This window comes from Agelaius tricolor, unplaced genomic scaffold (genome assembly GCF_023055355.1).
Source record: "Agelaius tricolor isolate 1412-34295 unplaced genomic scaffold, bAgeTri1.0.p SCAF_1, whole genome shotgun sequence".
Classification (NCBI taxonomy): domain Eukaryota; kingdom Metazoa; phylum Chordata; class Aves; order Passeriformes; family Icteridae; genus Agelaius; species Agelaius tricolor.
This window is the reverse complement of record NW_027269261.1, coordinates 7,225,683-7,241,058: the sequence shown is the minus strand read 5'-3', so window position 1 is coordinate 7,241,058 and position 15,376 is coordinate 7,225,683. Positions and strand designations below refer to the sequence as shown.

The 15,376-nt window shown below is 49.2% G+C and overlaps 2 protein-coding genes across 8 annotated transcripts in view; one reads left to right on the top strand and one right to left on the bottom strand.

Moving 5' to 3' along the window:
* Window positions 1–3,296, top strand: part of STUM (stum, mechanosensory transduction mediator homolog) — a 48,776-nt gene extending 45,480 nt beyond the window's left edge. For all 7 annotated transcript variants that reach the window (XM_071421857.1, XM_071421866.1, XM_071421887.1 and 4 more), the window contains exon 4: window positions 1,306–3,296. The gene's annotated coding sequence lies outside the window, so the exon portion shown is untranslated. The remainder of the gene's footprint in view (window positions 1–1,305) is intronic.
* An 8,348-nt stretch (window positions 3,297–11,644) lies between these two features.
* Window positions 11,645–15,376, bottom strand: part of ITPKB (inositol-trisphosphate 3-kinase B) — a 67,616-nt gene continuing 63,884 nt past the window's right edge. Inside the window, exon 8 of the mRNA XM_071421687.1 lies at window positions 11,645–13,999. Coding sequence (XP_071277788.1) covers window positions 13,784–13,999 — 216 coding nt within the window. The 3' untranslated portion in view covers window positions 11,645–13,783. The remainder of the gene's footprint in view (window positions 14,000–15,376) is intronic.

Here is a 15,376-nt window from a genome sequence, read left to right as displayed (position 1 = left end):
TGCTGTCTGTCTCTGCTCTAGTGAGGATGAGAGAATTGGATTGGCTGGGAAAGGATTGAATGGAAATGCTGCCCTCCCTGGGATGGCTGCAGGTCTCTGAGAGCATCACTTTGGTTAGCTCTGGGTGCTGCCTGCATTTATTGCATGAAGGAGTCTGAGCAATGCACAGATGAGGTGTGGGATTTATATTTTACTTTCAGGCTTTGCTCTGTAAAATTTCTTCTTATCTTTCACCTTCTTACTGAATTGTTGAAGCCAAGAAAACACTCAGTGCACCACTTCAGAGGCTCTGAAATCTGCCAAATGTCACCCAGGACAAAAAGCCTTATTTTTGCCTATTGTGGTGATTTGTTAAATTGATTTTAATTAGAAGCAGACAGTTTCCCACTCTCAGCTTTAGGACAGGAGCCACTTTATAGATTGGCCTTGCTACCAGGCAGCAAACATCAAATCCATTTTCCCCAAGGCTGTCCCTGTGGTAGTAATAAAAATGATAAATCCCTCTGCTTTTTCCAATAGCCCTGAACAAAACTGGCACTGCCAAGCTCCCCCCAGCCCAGGTGTAAGCAGCAGCCTGCTCTCAGGCAATGGTGAATATTGTATTTGCAGGGAATGCCCCAACAAAGGCAGGAATGATGCATCTGACATGTTCTCAGAAGGTCAATTTATCACTTTATGATACTATATTATCTTAAAGAATACTCTACTATACTAAAGAATACAGAAAAGATACTACAGAAGGCTAAAAAGATAATAATGAAAACTCGTGACTCTTTCCAGAGTCCTGACACAGCTTGGCCCCAATTGGCCAAAGAGTCAAAACAACTCACACCAGAATCCAATGAAACAATCACCTGTGGGTAAACAATCTCCAAACACATTCCACACGAGCACAACACAGGAGAAGCAAATGAGATAAGAATTGTTTTCCTTTTTTTCTGAGGCTTTTCAGCTTCCCAGGGAAAAATCCTGGGCAAAGGGATTTTTTTCAGAGAACGTGAATGCCACAGGTGAGCTCCTGTGAATCCTTCAGGTGTCCCCATGGCAAGCAGTGGGAGCTCAGAGACTGAGCTCAGGGCAGGGCTGTGCTCATCAGGGGGTTCTGCTTTTCCCATCTTTAGTACCACACTCTCCACTATGACTTGGTTTTCCTCCTCTCACAAAAGGTCAGAGTTCTGTGGGCAGCTGGCAGCATCTGGAGAGGCCTGTCTGGTGCCCACTGACAAGAGCCACACTGTGAAGACACAGCTACGAGTGAAAATCTGGAGCTTTCCCCTAACAACAATTACTTTTTTTTCTCTTTAGGGTAAAATTAACCACCCAGCGTTTTCACACCTCCTTCCAAAGCACTGCAGAGGGGACAACACCTCCACCCCCTGTGGGAGCTGTGACCAGCTGCAAACCAGCACAGCCCGAGGGCACAGCCAGAGCCCCTCCTCTGGTCCGAAGTGCATGGCCCCCAGCTACCCCAGCACCATCAGCTGCTTTGTAAATGTAGATGTTTGACATGCAAGTTTTACAGCTAAAGAGCGATCGTGGGTAATGAAGAATAAATGCAGTTGCTCCACCCCCATCTGCCAGCAACACGGAATTTTTCTGCTGCTCCTTTCTGATTGTGAAAAAAACAGGTTTCTCAAAAAAAAACAAAAAAAACCAACAACCAAAACAAAAAAAGGGCTTCAATGAAATAGCTTCTTGGTACTTGAACACAGCTGGGCTGAACAACTGATTTACTACTCATTGGAAAGCAGTTCCAGGCAGGAACCAATTTCCCCAAGTTCATTGGTGTTGCCAAATCCATATTTACCATGGAAAAGGTGCTTTGGCAGGTGACCCCCACCCTCCCAGCCTTTTGCCTGGTTGGCCATCCTTGCTGCAGGGGTTTGGGGTTGCTCACAGCTCTCAGCAGGGCCTTGTGCTGGGAGCAGCTCTGGCACACACAGCCATGGGGTCAGGAGAGTCAGATGGGAGAGGGGACTCCATCTGTGCCACACTCCTGCTGCCCAAGACACAAAGCTGCATGTCCCTCCCTGCGTGCATTGACTGGCACACATTTTATTAGAGACCTTCCAGAGGTGGTGGAAATTGCCCTTAAATCTTGCTGTGAGTGTTGTGCTGAGCTCTGTGGGCAAGAAGATGAAGCTCACAGTCCCAGTATTCTCCACAGGGCTGTTTTATTCCTTGCCTCCTGCTTGTTCTGGGCTGACCCTGCAGTTCACACACATGCATCCACTCCAGCCAGGATGCATTTTATTGCTACCCAGCCCAAACTGCATCCACTGCAAGACACCACCAAGAGTTCCTTGATATCTAAACCCCAGGTACAAGGAGACCCTGGCTAGATCTGACATTCCTGCCCAGGTAAAAGCAATGTCTTCTCCCACATGCTTGCCAACCACAGTGTGGCAACACAGCCCTGTAATTTCCAGCTGACTTTGCTGCATGCTCACACACACAATGCACTTTGAAGCAGTGCTGCAATTTATTTCCCAAACTGGCACTCAGCATTCCCATCCACCTGTGGGAGCAGCATGGTGCAAAACCCCAGGTCACAGTGGCACCATCTGAAGCAGGGTTCATTACAGTGAATCCCACCAGAGCTCATGCTAACCACAACCTATCCTTCCTCCTCTTGTCATCCATATAAGTACCTAAGCCAGGCTAAAAGTCAAGTCCTGCTTCTCTTGCACCCACCCAAGTGGCCAGAGGGAAGCAACAACACCCTTTCCCCACTGCTGGAAGGGTGGAGTGGGAAGTGAAGGTTTTGTTATTTTGTTCAGGCTCTAAGAATGGCAAAGGCCAGAGCAGCTCAATCCATCTTCCAGCTCTGAGAATGCTTTCAACAGGCAGGTGGAAGAGAATGGCACATTTTGGCTTGGGATCAAAACAGGGGCTCACCTGTGCCAGCACTGCTGGAGGTGATGGCAGTGCTCCCCCAGACACCCAGCAAGTGATCCCACCCTGGCCCACACCCCAGCACAGGCACTGCTCCCAAGGCTGGGAAGGGGATTGCTGGCTCAAGGCTGTGTGCTCTGTGGTTTTGGCCATGCATGGGTAGCTCAGATTTCCCACCTTAGGAAGGAGGGAGCAGGGGCCTGCCCACCTGTGCTGTTTGCACCTTGCTGGTGAGCCCACCTTTCCTTTTGGTACTGGAGGCCAAACTGAGGGGTTGCAGAGGACCATTTGTATGCCTGTTTATATCACTGAGTATTGGATTGTGACTTCTTGTGTTTTGATACTGTGGATATTTTTTTTTAAAGTTAAATATATTCTATTGCTGGACAGCTGGAATGAAATGCAGAGTCTCTTTGTGTCACCTGGAGAAACCCCATCATCCCTGATTCCAAATGGGTTCTTGTTCTCCTCCCACCATGAGGTGATGGAGAGCATCCAGCAGACACCAGCCCACACCCACATCCCCTGAGGAGGCAGGGGCAGGGCTTCCTTAAGGAATTCACAACCAGAACCTTCAAGAGGAGAAGAAGGCTGGTGAGGAGCCTCACCTGAACCTCTGGAACAGAGACAAGGGAGGGGGAAATGCCACCCTGTGCTGCCCTGTGCACATGCCTACCAGCAATCCTTCCTGATGGGGTTTTGTTCACAATTTGAACATTTTAATGTGACTCCAGGTGCATTATTCCTGCACCTCATAAGAGAACAGCCCATGTGCTGTCAGGGGCTTGGCCACAGACACCTGAGCAGAGCTGAGCAGGTGGCAGAGCCTTCCCATGAGAGGCAGCTTCTTAGAACACCTGCACACTTCAGCCATCCATCCACACTCCATGCTCCTCCTGTGATATACAATTCCACAAAACACCACTGCTCTGCTCCCTCCCCAAAGCCACTGTGGGTAGGGAAACTCATGGGACATCCCAACTGGACCAGGGGGCCAAACTCAGTGCTGGTGCAAGACCAGCAAGAGGGGTCTTCTCACACCCCCTGGCTTTGAGGGCTCTGGGAGGTGAGGCAGAAGCTCCTTCCCCTTGCTGTGTGTTTCTATCCAGCCCTCTGCAGGGGAAGCACTTTGGGATGAACACTGACATAGAGTAGTGTGATACTATTAATACACCCATGCAGACACACCAGCACGTGGCAAACACACTGGAGAGAGCTGGTATGATTAGCTCAAAGAGATTTCTTTAGCACCCTGCTAATGGAACCATTTCAGAAGGGGAGGAGAAAGATCAGCAATAAACCACACGAAAGCAAAGTCAAAAACTGGAGCTTGGTGGAGACAGATGAGACACAGGGAAAACCTCCATGCCACATTCCTGGGCACCCAGCTCTTCCCAAGGGAGGCCCACAGCCAGCACACAGCTCACCCTGACTTCAGGGCCGAGCTGGCTCAGCCCCAACACAAGAGCAGAGCCAGCCCAGGTGCCCTCAGAGCACAGCACAGCCCTTGCTCTGTGAAACACACAGTGCTGGCTCCAAGGAAAATCCTTTTCCAGCAACCACCACACAACAGGGGCAATTCCTTCCCTCTCCACTTGCAGCCTCCCCAGACCAGCACACCTCCTTAGAACTGCCATACACCTCTGGGGTACATCCAGTCCTGCAGCAGCTCTTGCTGGGAGCCCCCCAGGGCTGCAGCCACAGCACCAACACCGCTCCCAGGGTGATGGGGAGCAGCTGTGACCTCCTGCAGGACCCAGAGCAATCAGTGTAAGCAGGTGGGCTTTGCATGAGGCCATCTGGGAGAGTCTGGGCTACTGGCAGCTGTTACACTGGTGGGGCAAAGGCAGCTTGTGCAGGAGGGCTGGGGTCAGTCCTGGCTTGCAGCTCAGCCCAAAAGGGAGCCAGGGTCTGCTCACCAGCAGCTCTCACTGCTGGCCATGCAGAGACATGGAAATACACCACCTGGATATTGGATCATTTAGAGATACACATTTAGAAAAACATAATTTCAACTGTATTCTGCTCAAACTAACCTGAGCACCCTTAAAAAAAAAAGTCTGTGCAGAGGAGGGTAACTGCAAGGTATGCATGTACTATCTCTAAACCTCAAAGTCATGCAGTACAAATACACATTCAGATCCACATGCAGCTATGAGAAGGTAGCACCTGATCCTAGGAGGTAATATTATAATTACAGGCTATTTCAGAGCTTGTTTCCACAGGAAAACTGCAGCCCTGTGGAAGAGGATGTGAGCTGCAAGGCTGGCAGGAGTGTATGCTCATGTCTGGGGCACACCAAGCATTGCACTGCCAGAGATGTGAAGGGAAGTTGTGAGTTTTTAAGGGACAAGCCTTGGCTTCAGGCCAGCCAGATGAATGCCAAATCCCAGCCTTAAATTCTGCTTATTCCAAGGCTCACATGCTGCTGGGTGGGCAGCACAGGGCTTAGGAGCCACTGTCCCTGCAGAGACAGTGTGTGAGTGCCCTGGCACTCTCAGAATGCTGCAACCTGCCCTGCTGGAACCAGGCAGCCACTGCCACTGCCTGTCCCACCAGAGCACCCACTGCCACTGCCTGTCCCACGGGTACCAAAGGATACAATGGGTTCAAAGGGTAGGATGGCACCAATCTGCCCTGGGGATGCTCCCTGGGCAGCAGCACTGTGGGCTGCACCATGCTGGCTCACAAGTGCTCAAGAGACATCCTCTGATCCTTAATGATCCCCCTGTGTGAACAATGCCAATCACTTGTTTTTAATTTTTTTAACATTTAATAGTAATAAAATGGTTATAAAAATAGTAATATAATTAGAGTAATAAAAATTTGGACAATTTGAATACAGACAATATGAGACAATAAAAACAAAGAGTTACGGACAGTCTGGGTACCTCTTTCTGGGCAAAATCAGCCCAAAAAAGGACCCACGTTAACAGAGGATTAACCCTTAAAAGCAACAGCCTGTTGCATATTCATACACCTCATACAGGATGCATAAATTCCATTCAAACAAAGGATTCAGCCAGGTCAGTGTCAACTTCTTCCTCCTAATCCTAAGGTGCCTTCAATCCTTAGCCAGGCAGGAAGAAGTTCATTTCTTCTGATAAGAGAACAATAAATTTTTTTCTCTGAAAGATTGAGGTGTCCTGTGGCTGCCATCTGGTGTGAGTACCTCATTCCTTTCTTTAAAAAATATCCCACTTACATAGTTCCTACTTTAACTACAAAAGTTACCTTTTAACTACAGGACTACATTTATCATATTATTAAAATGTTAATGCAGCACTACTAATCAATACAACAAAATCCATGTAGTAAATATCTGCATAGAGCCATATAATATGCACTTTTCACACCCTGTAACCCAGAGGGCCTGTGAGCCTTCCTGCAGAGCCATTTCCCATGGGAAAAGCAGCTGGGCACGTGCAGAACGTGGCAGTTGCATCAGGGCACAATTGCAGCACCTGCCTGGGGCTGGTGAATGGTGGGAGGGAGCACGTGGCACCCCTCAGAGCCCACCCACGGGCCCTGCTATCTCCCCTCGCTGTTCTGGAGGCATAAAAAGAGATGAAACATGAATTTAGCACCAGAAAAAGATACCACGCTACCAGTGGGAAATGTTTTTTTTTAGCCACAGATCTTTTGCAAAGGGGGAAATATATCTGTAGCATCTCTATCTTGCTACTACAGACTCCTGCTGCTTATTCTTCTCACATTCCCTTCTCTGAGCCAACCCCACTGCTACAAGAGAGCAGATCTCTGTGTGTGTGTGTGTCCCTGCAGAAGTCCTGGGGTTCCTGCCATGGAAAACAGCATGTAAACCACCTTGGAGCAAAAGCCCTTTCTGACACAGATTTCAGTCACTAGAAATTAAAGTATTTGATTTTGTTTCCTGGCTCAGGTCAGGTGTTTGAGTAAATAATTTTGTGCCTCTATTTCTTTTCGTGCTCCTTTGTCGTGGTGGTTTCAAATCTTAGGTTTCTACACTAGGGAAGGAGTGTTTGGACACCCTGGCACCAGGCAATGTGGACAGGGGGCAGCTGGCCCCAGGTCTTGCATTGTTAATACACACCAAATGAATGGTAGGAGGCACAAAGTCGCAAAAAAACAGCCCCAAGCAGGCAGTGCAACAGTGCCAGAAGTGGGATGAGCTGCTGGGGTGCCAAAATTTCTCAGTTTCCTCCAGGGCTGTCCCAGATTGGAATCACTCAGCAGCCTCCTCCATGGGCTTTCTCTTCTGAGTGGCACCAGCAGCAGCTCTCCTATGCTCTCTGGCTGTTCAGGGTGGAAGCACAGTTCCATCCTGGAGAGCAGCAGGAACTGCTGAGACAGAGAACACCTGACTGTATAAAAGCAACAACAGCCCCCAGAGCAGTAAATCCCTTTGGCAATGTTCCTTCACACAGGGCACCAAATGTGGTGGTGTTCACAGGGGTCCCAAGACAAGGAAAGAGATGAGAATCTGACTCCATGTTTCAGAAGGCTGATTTATTATTTTATGATATATATTATGTTAAAACTATACTAAAAGAATAGAAGAAAGGATTTCATCAGAAGGCTAGCAAGGAAAAGAATGGAATGATAATAAAATCTTGTGACTAACCAGAGAGTCCGTGCCAGCTGGACTGTGATTGGCCATTAATTAAAAACAACCACATGGGACCAATCAAAGATGCACCTGTTGCATTCCACAGCAGCAGATAATTATTGTTTACATTACATTTCTGAGGCCTCTCAGCTTCTCAGGAGAAAAGATCCTAGCAAAAAGACTTTTCATAAAATACGTCCATGACAAATCCCCATATGAAGCCTTCCTTGCTGGAGGCATCACTCGTGGTGGGTCAGGCACTGGGGGTGCAGGACATGGCAGAGCTGTGTCCACAGCCCCACTCTGGGTGTGAAGTGTGGCCCTGGGAACAGCAGATCACGACTGGGACCCCAGGACTGCAGGAGCACAGTGGGACCACTTCCATGGACTTCTAACTGCATGGCAAAAGACAAATCAAACCAGCTGACACTATAGCAGGGCCTTGCCCACCTCTCCCATTCCCCAGCGGTTTCTAAGTTTTTTGTTCTTACACTTCACAATAACAAAGAACAAATTTGTAATTTTTTAAGGGCAGGGAAGCGAACAAAACGCAGACTCAAATGAGAGTGGGAAAGCTGTCCCCAGGGGCTGGGGCTGCTGGGGGGCTCCAACCCTGCACTGGCACAGGGAGGAGAGACGTGTTCCCCCAGCCTCTCACCCCTAGAGCCACCCAGACAGGAGATGTGGGCACCAGGAACCCTTCACCCTCTGCCCTGCTCAGGCTGGCTCCAGGATAGAGCCTGTGAAAAATGTGTATTTTATGATTGGCTTTTTGCAAATATTAAAATGAATATTATATGTGTTATGCTAGAAAGTAATGCTGTATTAATTTTCTCAAATAGTGTGTTAAATATAGTTTTAGGGTTATAGCATAATGTTAAAATAGAAACTATGCTATGTAAGATACTCTTTTTAAAGGGAAGACTCTCACTGAGATAGCAGCCACAGGACACCTAAATCTTTCAGAGGAAAAGAATTATCAGAAGAATAATTCTCTCTTATCAGAAGAAACAAACTTCTTCCCATTAGGATTCAGAGGAAGAAGCTGATACTGACCAGACAGAATCCTGTGTTTGAATGGAATTTATGTATCATGGATGAGGTGTATGAATATGCAACAGGCTGTTGCTTTTAAGGGTTAATCCTCTGTTAACGTGGGTCCTTTTTCAGGCTGATTTTGCCCAGAAAGAGGTACCCAGACTGTCCATAACTCTTTGTTTTTATTGTCTCATATTGTCCGAGTCCAAATTGTCCAAATTTTTATTACTCTAATTATATTACTATTTTTATAACCATTTTATTACTACTAAACTTTTAAATTTTAAAAACAAGCAATGGGCGTTTTTCACACTCTCACCCCTAGAACCACCCACAAAGGAGATGCGGGCAACATGAACCCTTCACCCCCTGCCCTGCTCAGGCTGGCTCCGGGATGGAGCCGCTGCTAGAAACGGCAGCGTTTATTAATTTTAACCACCTCCCAGCTCGTAGTGCGAAACCCAAACCCCAAAGCGCCGGGGATGGAGAAAAAGCCTCAAAGCAGCGGCGCTTGGGGCGCATCCCGTGAGGCGCGGGGCCCTTCCCGCCGTGAGGCGAGGCCTGCCCGCCGCCGAGGGCACAGCGCCGCCTCCCGGCCCGCGGGGGAAGCGCCATGAGGAGCCCGCGTCCACCCCACATTTGTTGTCTTATATATTACTATATATCAACAATTCTTTTATCATTATGGTACAAGGGTTCTATATCCTCAGAGCTTCATACCTCCTCGATGTTTCCTGTAGGCACATCCTCTGAGCACTGACTGTTCCCGGTCCTTGCAGCAGCCATCTGAGCCCAGTTCCCACCAATCCACTCTTTTATGCCACTAGTTCCTATTGGCTACAGGTGTTGCCTGTTATCATCTGGCCTGCTCCTAATCTTTAGTAATAGGGTCCAGCTGCAACTCTTTGGGGGATAAGATTACATTCTAGATGACCCATACTGTGTCCTCCTACAGGCAGGAGAACACGGGGTTCCTGGGGCTCTTGCCAGGCTTCAGGCTGGGGGCTGAAGGATTTTACCCTATGGTAGGGGTAAAATCCCTCCTGAGACCCCCAAAATCTTGGGAACAAGACTGAGCACACTGTTTGATCCCTGTCAACCACCACACCAAGTCCTGCATTTTCACAGGCTGGAATGCCCAGCTGGCCCCCAGCACCCCCAGATTTATGGGAGACTCATTCTGTCAAGTAGTGCCCCATCAGACAAGGCTGAAGGAAAGGAGCTGCCCCTCCCTACCTGCAGCCTGAACAGATGACCTTACAGCCCCTGGCACTGCTGAAGGTGCTCTGTTCTGGAAGGGCAGAGACCTCAGCAAGGTGTAAAGCTTTCTTTGTTGCACTAATGTAAATCCTGGCCCCTCTTCTCTATATTGGGTTTATGAATCAATTAGTTTATTGATGCATAAGGTGGCAGGGAGCTGTGGGCTTTGCTTTGGGAGTGCAGTAAAGCCAGGCAGGGAGGCCAAGCCAGGCTCTTGCTGTGCCATGTGCTGCTATGTGCCATGGCCCATCCCAATCCTCTGATAAACCCCAGGATCAGCAGCACTCAGCCACAAGGGCTTTCTTCTCCTGACTTACTCCCTTTTCCTCTTGAGAGGAATAGGATGAATGTGTCTTTACAGACCATGAAAATCTGCTTGTAGATAGGGCCAGAGACTTATAGATAGGGGAGGAATAGGAGAAACTAAAAAATGTTGACAATTGACACAGAATGCTGCTAAGCCAAGGCCATGTTAAATTCCTGAACTTAGAGAAGAAGAACAAAGACTGAACAGAATGATGAATGTTGTTTTGTTATAGATACAAAAAAGGAGGGATGTGCATATTAGAGGGGGACATGCAGTAGGGAAGTCTGTACCTTCCAAGTGCCTAAGCCAATTGGGAAAGGAAGAGGGTGTTGTGACCAGGAAATTAGGATAAAAAGGAGGCTGCATCCTCCAACAGTTTGATAGACACTAGGGGAAATGCCCCATGGCCATTCCCTTTACTCAAATAAAGTTACAGGACTCCTCTGTCTCCTTTCTGGACATAAGCCTCTGGCACTGTGAATTTTTCTGCATACTCTCCACCACAATGTCATGGTGTTTCCTCAACTCTCAAGAGAGGTTTTCACAGAACAGGGCCTTTACTCTCTGTTTTTGCATTTTAGGGTGCAGCTGGGTAAGTTTTGGAGGTTTTTGTTTTCCTCTGAAGCTAGGAAGAGGAGTCACAGACCAGAGAGACCCCAAAAACTGGACCTATAAGTAAATCATGAGCTGTCAGTTCTGCTGGAGTGAGCTCAGCAGCCAGACAGGAAACTCGTTTGCTTTCCCACAGCCCAGGAGAGACCGCTGGTGCACAGGCAGCAGCCTCACATCCAGTGTCCTGCCAGCCCTGCCTCAGACCAAGAGGTTTCTAGTCTCCAAATTCCACACTGCAGGGTTTCTCCTGCAGTTTCTTTTGGAGGATCCGTGGTGAGCCAGGTCTGGTCCCCAGGCTGGGCTGCTCCTGAGGGTCAGGGCACTAAATCTGGCTTTAGTCACATCTATGCTAGAACAGCTCCTGCTGTCCTGTGCTTGCACAACCATCCAGGAGGGAATGGAGCTGCCTTCAGGCTCTACAGCCTGATTCCTCCTTCCCTGCAGAAACAACCTGGGGTTTTTTGTGGTCCAAACCCTCTGGCCCTGCCCACAGTGCAGCTGAGAGGGAGAGGAGCCGGGGGAGTGTTTGGCTGTGCCCAGCAGCTCGGATTCTCCTGGGTGCTTTGGGATTCTCCAGAGCAGGAATCACGGGGTGGCACTCAGAAACCACTCAGTGGGAGCCAAACACGTTCCAAAAAAAAAACTGGAGCTGCCTTCAGTGGCCTTCCCTGCAGAAGGGGGATGGAGGAATTCAGGCCTCTCTGGGAAGCAGCTCCCACTGAGCCTGGGCCTCCCACAGCCCCAGTTCTGCTCTCCTCCTGCCCTGTTCCCTGCAGAGCCAGTTCCTGTTTGTCAGGATCTGTTCCAAGCACAGGGTCCTTCCCTACTCTTGCTTTTATGCAGCACTGCTGGAGCCTGATTCCCCCCCACCCCATGGACATGAAAAGCTGTTCCAAGGCTGCCAGAAGCTGCACAGGGCAGACACTGACTGCACACCAGGGGAATGCTTCCCATATGCCTTTATTTGCAATGTTACAGGACTTTTTTACAGGCACTGTGCATTGGTGTTCCAGACCGGTTTGGAATTTTTTTTCTGTATTACCCAATGACCAAGAGGTGTGGTGGGAGCAGGGAAAATCCCTCACAGCAACCATTCCAGCCTCCAGGAAAGCATAAGACATCTGAGATCAACAATCTGCTTCTTCTGAAGCCACAAAGCGAGGGATCTGGTTTATAAACAGGCTTAAAAAATAACGTACATATATAAGAGCAGCTCGAAGCTAAAGTACAGCAGTAAGTGGTACATAGCTACATAGCATATCTGTTCACACCCTTTCTCCAAAGTTGGAAAAGGCATGGCTTAAAAACTAAAAAAACACAGTTAAAAAAAAAATATTCCATGCATTACATTTTAGTGTTTTGTGCAATTAAAATGGGATGAAAATAAATATAACTTAAAAAAAAAAAAACCAACCTTTTCCATGACACTAATGGAACAGAGGCAAAGTCTATAAGGCACTTCCACATGGGCTAGTCTAGAAAGCCTGGCAAGGAGCTAAAACAGTGCAACCATTTACAATGGCATCTGATAAGCACAAGACACCTGTCTGGTGAGCTATGAACTGAGAAAAACCTTAGGAAACTTCAGTCCTTGGGGAAGAGGCTTGGCTGCAGATGCCTTGGTGGCCACCTCCTCCTTATTGCTGCAAGGGAGGTCTCCTCCTTGGGTGCTGGACCCATCAAACTATGGCAGAGGGGCTCTGGAGCCCTGCTCCTGGGGAGTGAGAGGGGACAGTGGGTTTGGGGATGGATGGATGGAGCAGGTGAGGGATCCATGGCTGCCAAGCTCCTGCACCACCCCCTGTGCTGCAGGTTCCTCGAGGTGGGGGCTGCTGCAGCCTCCCCTCCCCGCCAGCCTCTCCAGGGATGACCTTTGGCGCAGCAGCCCTGCCACTGCTCGCTTCAAATGTTCCAGGAAGTTAAAAAATAGCCTCCACCCTAAACAGGGAACTGGGTGTTTTCACAGGAGCAGGAGCACAGGGGCCCTCACACGGCCCCAGCAGCACAGCCACAGGCAGCTCTGTGGAAAAAGGGGGAGGCACAGGGATGTCTGATCCCAGCTTTGCTTTGCCAAAGGTGTCTAAGCTGGGTGCTGCCTTGCTGCTGTGAGCCTTCACCTGATGCAGATGGAAATTATGGACACGCTCCAGGCAGGAGGGTCGCCCTGGGCTAGGTGTGAGCATTGGTGGCGCTACACGTGTGCTCAGCTGCTGACAAAAAAGACTGATCGACCTGGATGGCCACTTTAGATCTCATAGTAGTCCTTTATGAGCTATTTTTCTCAGCTAGGGAGGATTGGAGACCCCAGCTAAGGCAGGCTGGAAGCAGTTCCTAGCGAGGGAGCTGAGGCTCTAGAGAGGAGCCCAAAGTTTTGCTCACCAGGGCACTCAGCGTGGGGAATGTGGGTGGGAAGCACCTGGCCATGGCAAATACCTGTGCCTGACTACATGGCTCTGCAGCAGGAGGGAAGCCCTGGCCCTCCAGTGCCACTCAAAAATAACAGCAACTCTACAAGATGTCTTGAACACAAATTAAACCCCAAATCTGCCCTTCTAGCAGCTCTCTGAAGGACTTGGCACAGCCAGCTCCCTGGGCTGAAAGGTGCTGGCAGAGACAACCAAAGGGCTCCCACTACAGTGTCCTTCACCATCTCCACACCTCGCTCACACTCTCTGACTGCCAGAGGGTCCCGGGCATGGTCACTGAGTGTTTTCAGGATGATCCCGGTGAAGGAAGAGGCTCCTTCCTCCGCCAGCCCTCTTAACATCAGGCTGAGCAAGAGACAAAAGCACGACAGGCAAAGCATGCCCTTGCCCCGGGCCACCTGCTCCCACTGACTCTGCAAAGCCAAGGTTTCAAGTTCAGCTTTTGTTCTGGCAGGTTAGCTCTCTATTTACAGGAGGGGGGGGGGGGGGGGGAAACAACCAAGACAACCTAAAAAAAACCACAACAAAAACACATTAAATAGGGAGAGTATAGCTTTCAAACAGGGAGGGCGAGGGCTGGAAAGTGTCTTGTAGTGCAGTTCAGAAGAGTCAGTCGGGGGCAGGCTGGGGGGTAGTGGCAGAGTTGGATGCGCAGCTTTAATGCAAGTCTTCGCTCTGGGACAACTCTGTCAGGATCTGAATGAGGTTGTCCAGCCCCCAGAGGTAGCCATCCTCTCTGTTCCCTTCCACCCAGGGCACGTTGTGCTGCAGAACTTGTCCCTCTGGCAGTGGGGTGGTTTTCCCAAAGTCAATCATCCAGACTTTGGCTTGTTCCTGCTTGTCGTGAATGAAGAGGAGAGAGCTCCCAATTACCTGTGGAGAGGTGAGACCAATTAGTAGTGCACCTGTTGTTCATTTTCAGCCCTCTTTGGGGCTTTTAGACACCTTGCCTCAGTCAGGCTGCATTTCCAAGAGATGCTGCTGCAATTTTGCATGAGGAAAAGCAAGCTCTGTGTGCCACCGGTTGTGTTTGCACATGCAAATGGGGCACTTGGACAAGCTGATTTACTCATACAAATCCCAGGTCTTGGCAGAAGGAGAGGATCAGAAAAACATGGGCATGAAAGATAAAGATGTCACTTTGGAAAATGGGCTAAGGTCCCTTAGCAAGGAATGAGATGAACTGTCTCAACCTTTTTTCTTTGTGATCAGCCTGTGCTCTTCGCACTCACCAATCCTGCAGACACCCCTGCAGGGATGGGGACACTCCAAGTACAAGTAACTTGCAACCTGCTGTCTCCTGCTTCAAACACCATTGAATTACACCAGACTGCCCCTAGAATATCCTCCTGGCACTCACAGCACTCTGGGGATGCAAAGTATAGAGCTGCATGGATTTCCTTTTCTCTGAGTTCACTTGGCTGCCTCTGCTTTGAATGGCTCCTTCATATCCATCCTGAACAGCCTTGGGGGAAATCCTGCAGCAAGCAGTGGCCTGGGCAAGACCAGGGAAGCCAAGAGGTGTATTTGGGCTCTGACAGCAAAAGTCTCAAGGCCTGTTGCAGTGGGATGAGACCCCACAAGCCCAATGGTCACCACACACAAAGCAGAGAGATGCTCAGCAGCTCAGCATCCTGACCCACCCTGGCTCACAGTCCCAGCCAGGCTGACAGCCAGCAGCAGCTCTGCTGTGGCTTCCCAGTGCTTAGGAAATGTGTATTAGTATCAAGCCAGTCACCATCATGCTCTTCTGCTTAATCTCTTCTTCCAGTCAGAAGATTTTAGCAGGGGCTTATACAGAAAAGCACCGATGGGTGGATTTCAGAGCTGTTCCAAATGAAAACTGCTTTCCAAATTCTGATATGAGTGAATTGGTGAAATACAGACTCACCTGCCCCTATGTCACAAATAGGGACCTTGGTGACCAGAGTGCAAGGGCTGTAGCAGAGGTGATGCAGAGCACTGAGAGCCACGAGTGCCCCTTACGGTGTGTAGGTACATGGAAGAGAACCCAGCTGGTGTCAGCCCTCCAGACCAGCAGCATTAGATGTTACTGGGGACTCCCACATCCCTGCTATCAGCAGGGCTTAGCCTGAGGTTTGCCTTTAGACAAGGGTTTTGAACAGGATGCACATAGTGTTTGCAAAAGCTGTTATGAATTTACATTTTTCAGGAGACTTTTTCCTCCAGTGTGTTGGGAAAGCATCCAAGGTCCAGAGATGCGTATTATTTCCAAGAAATGCTTATCTT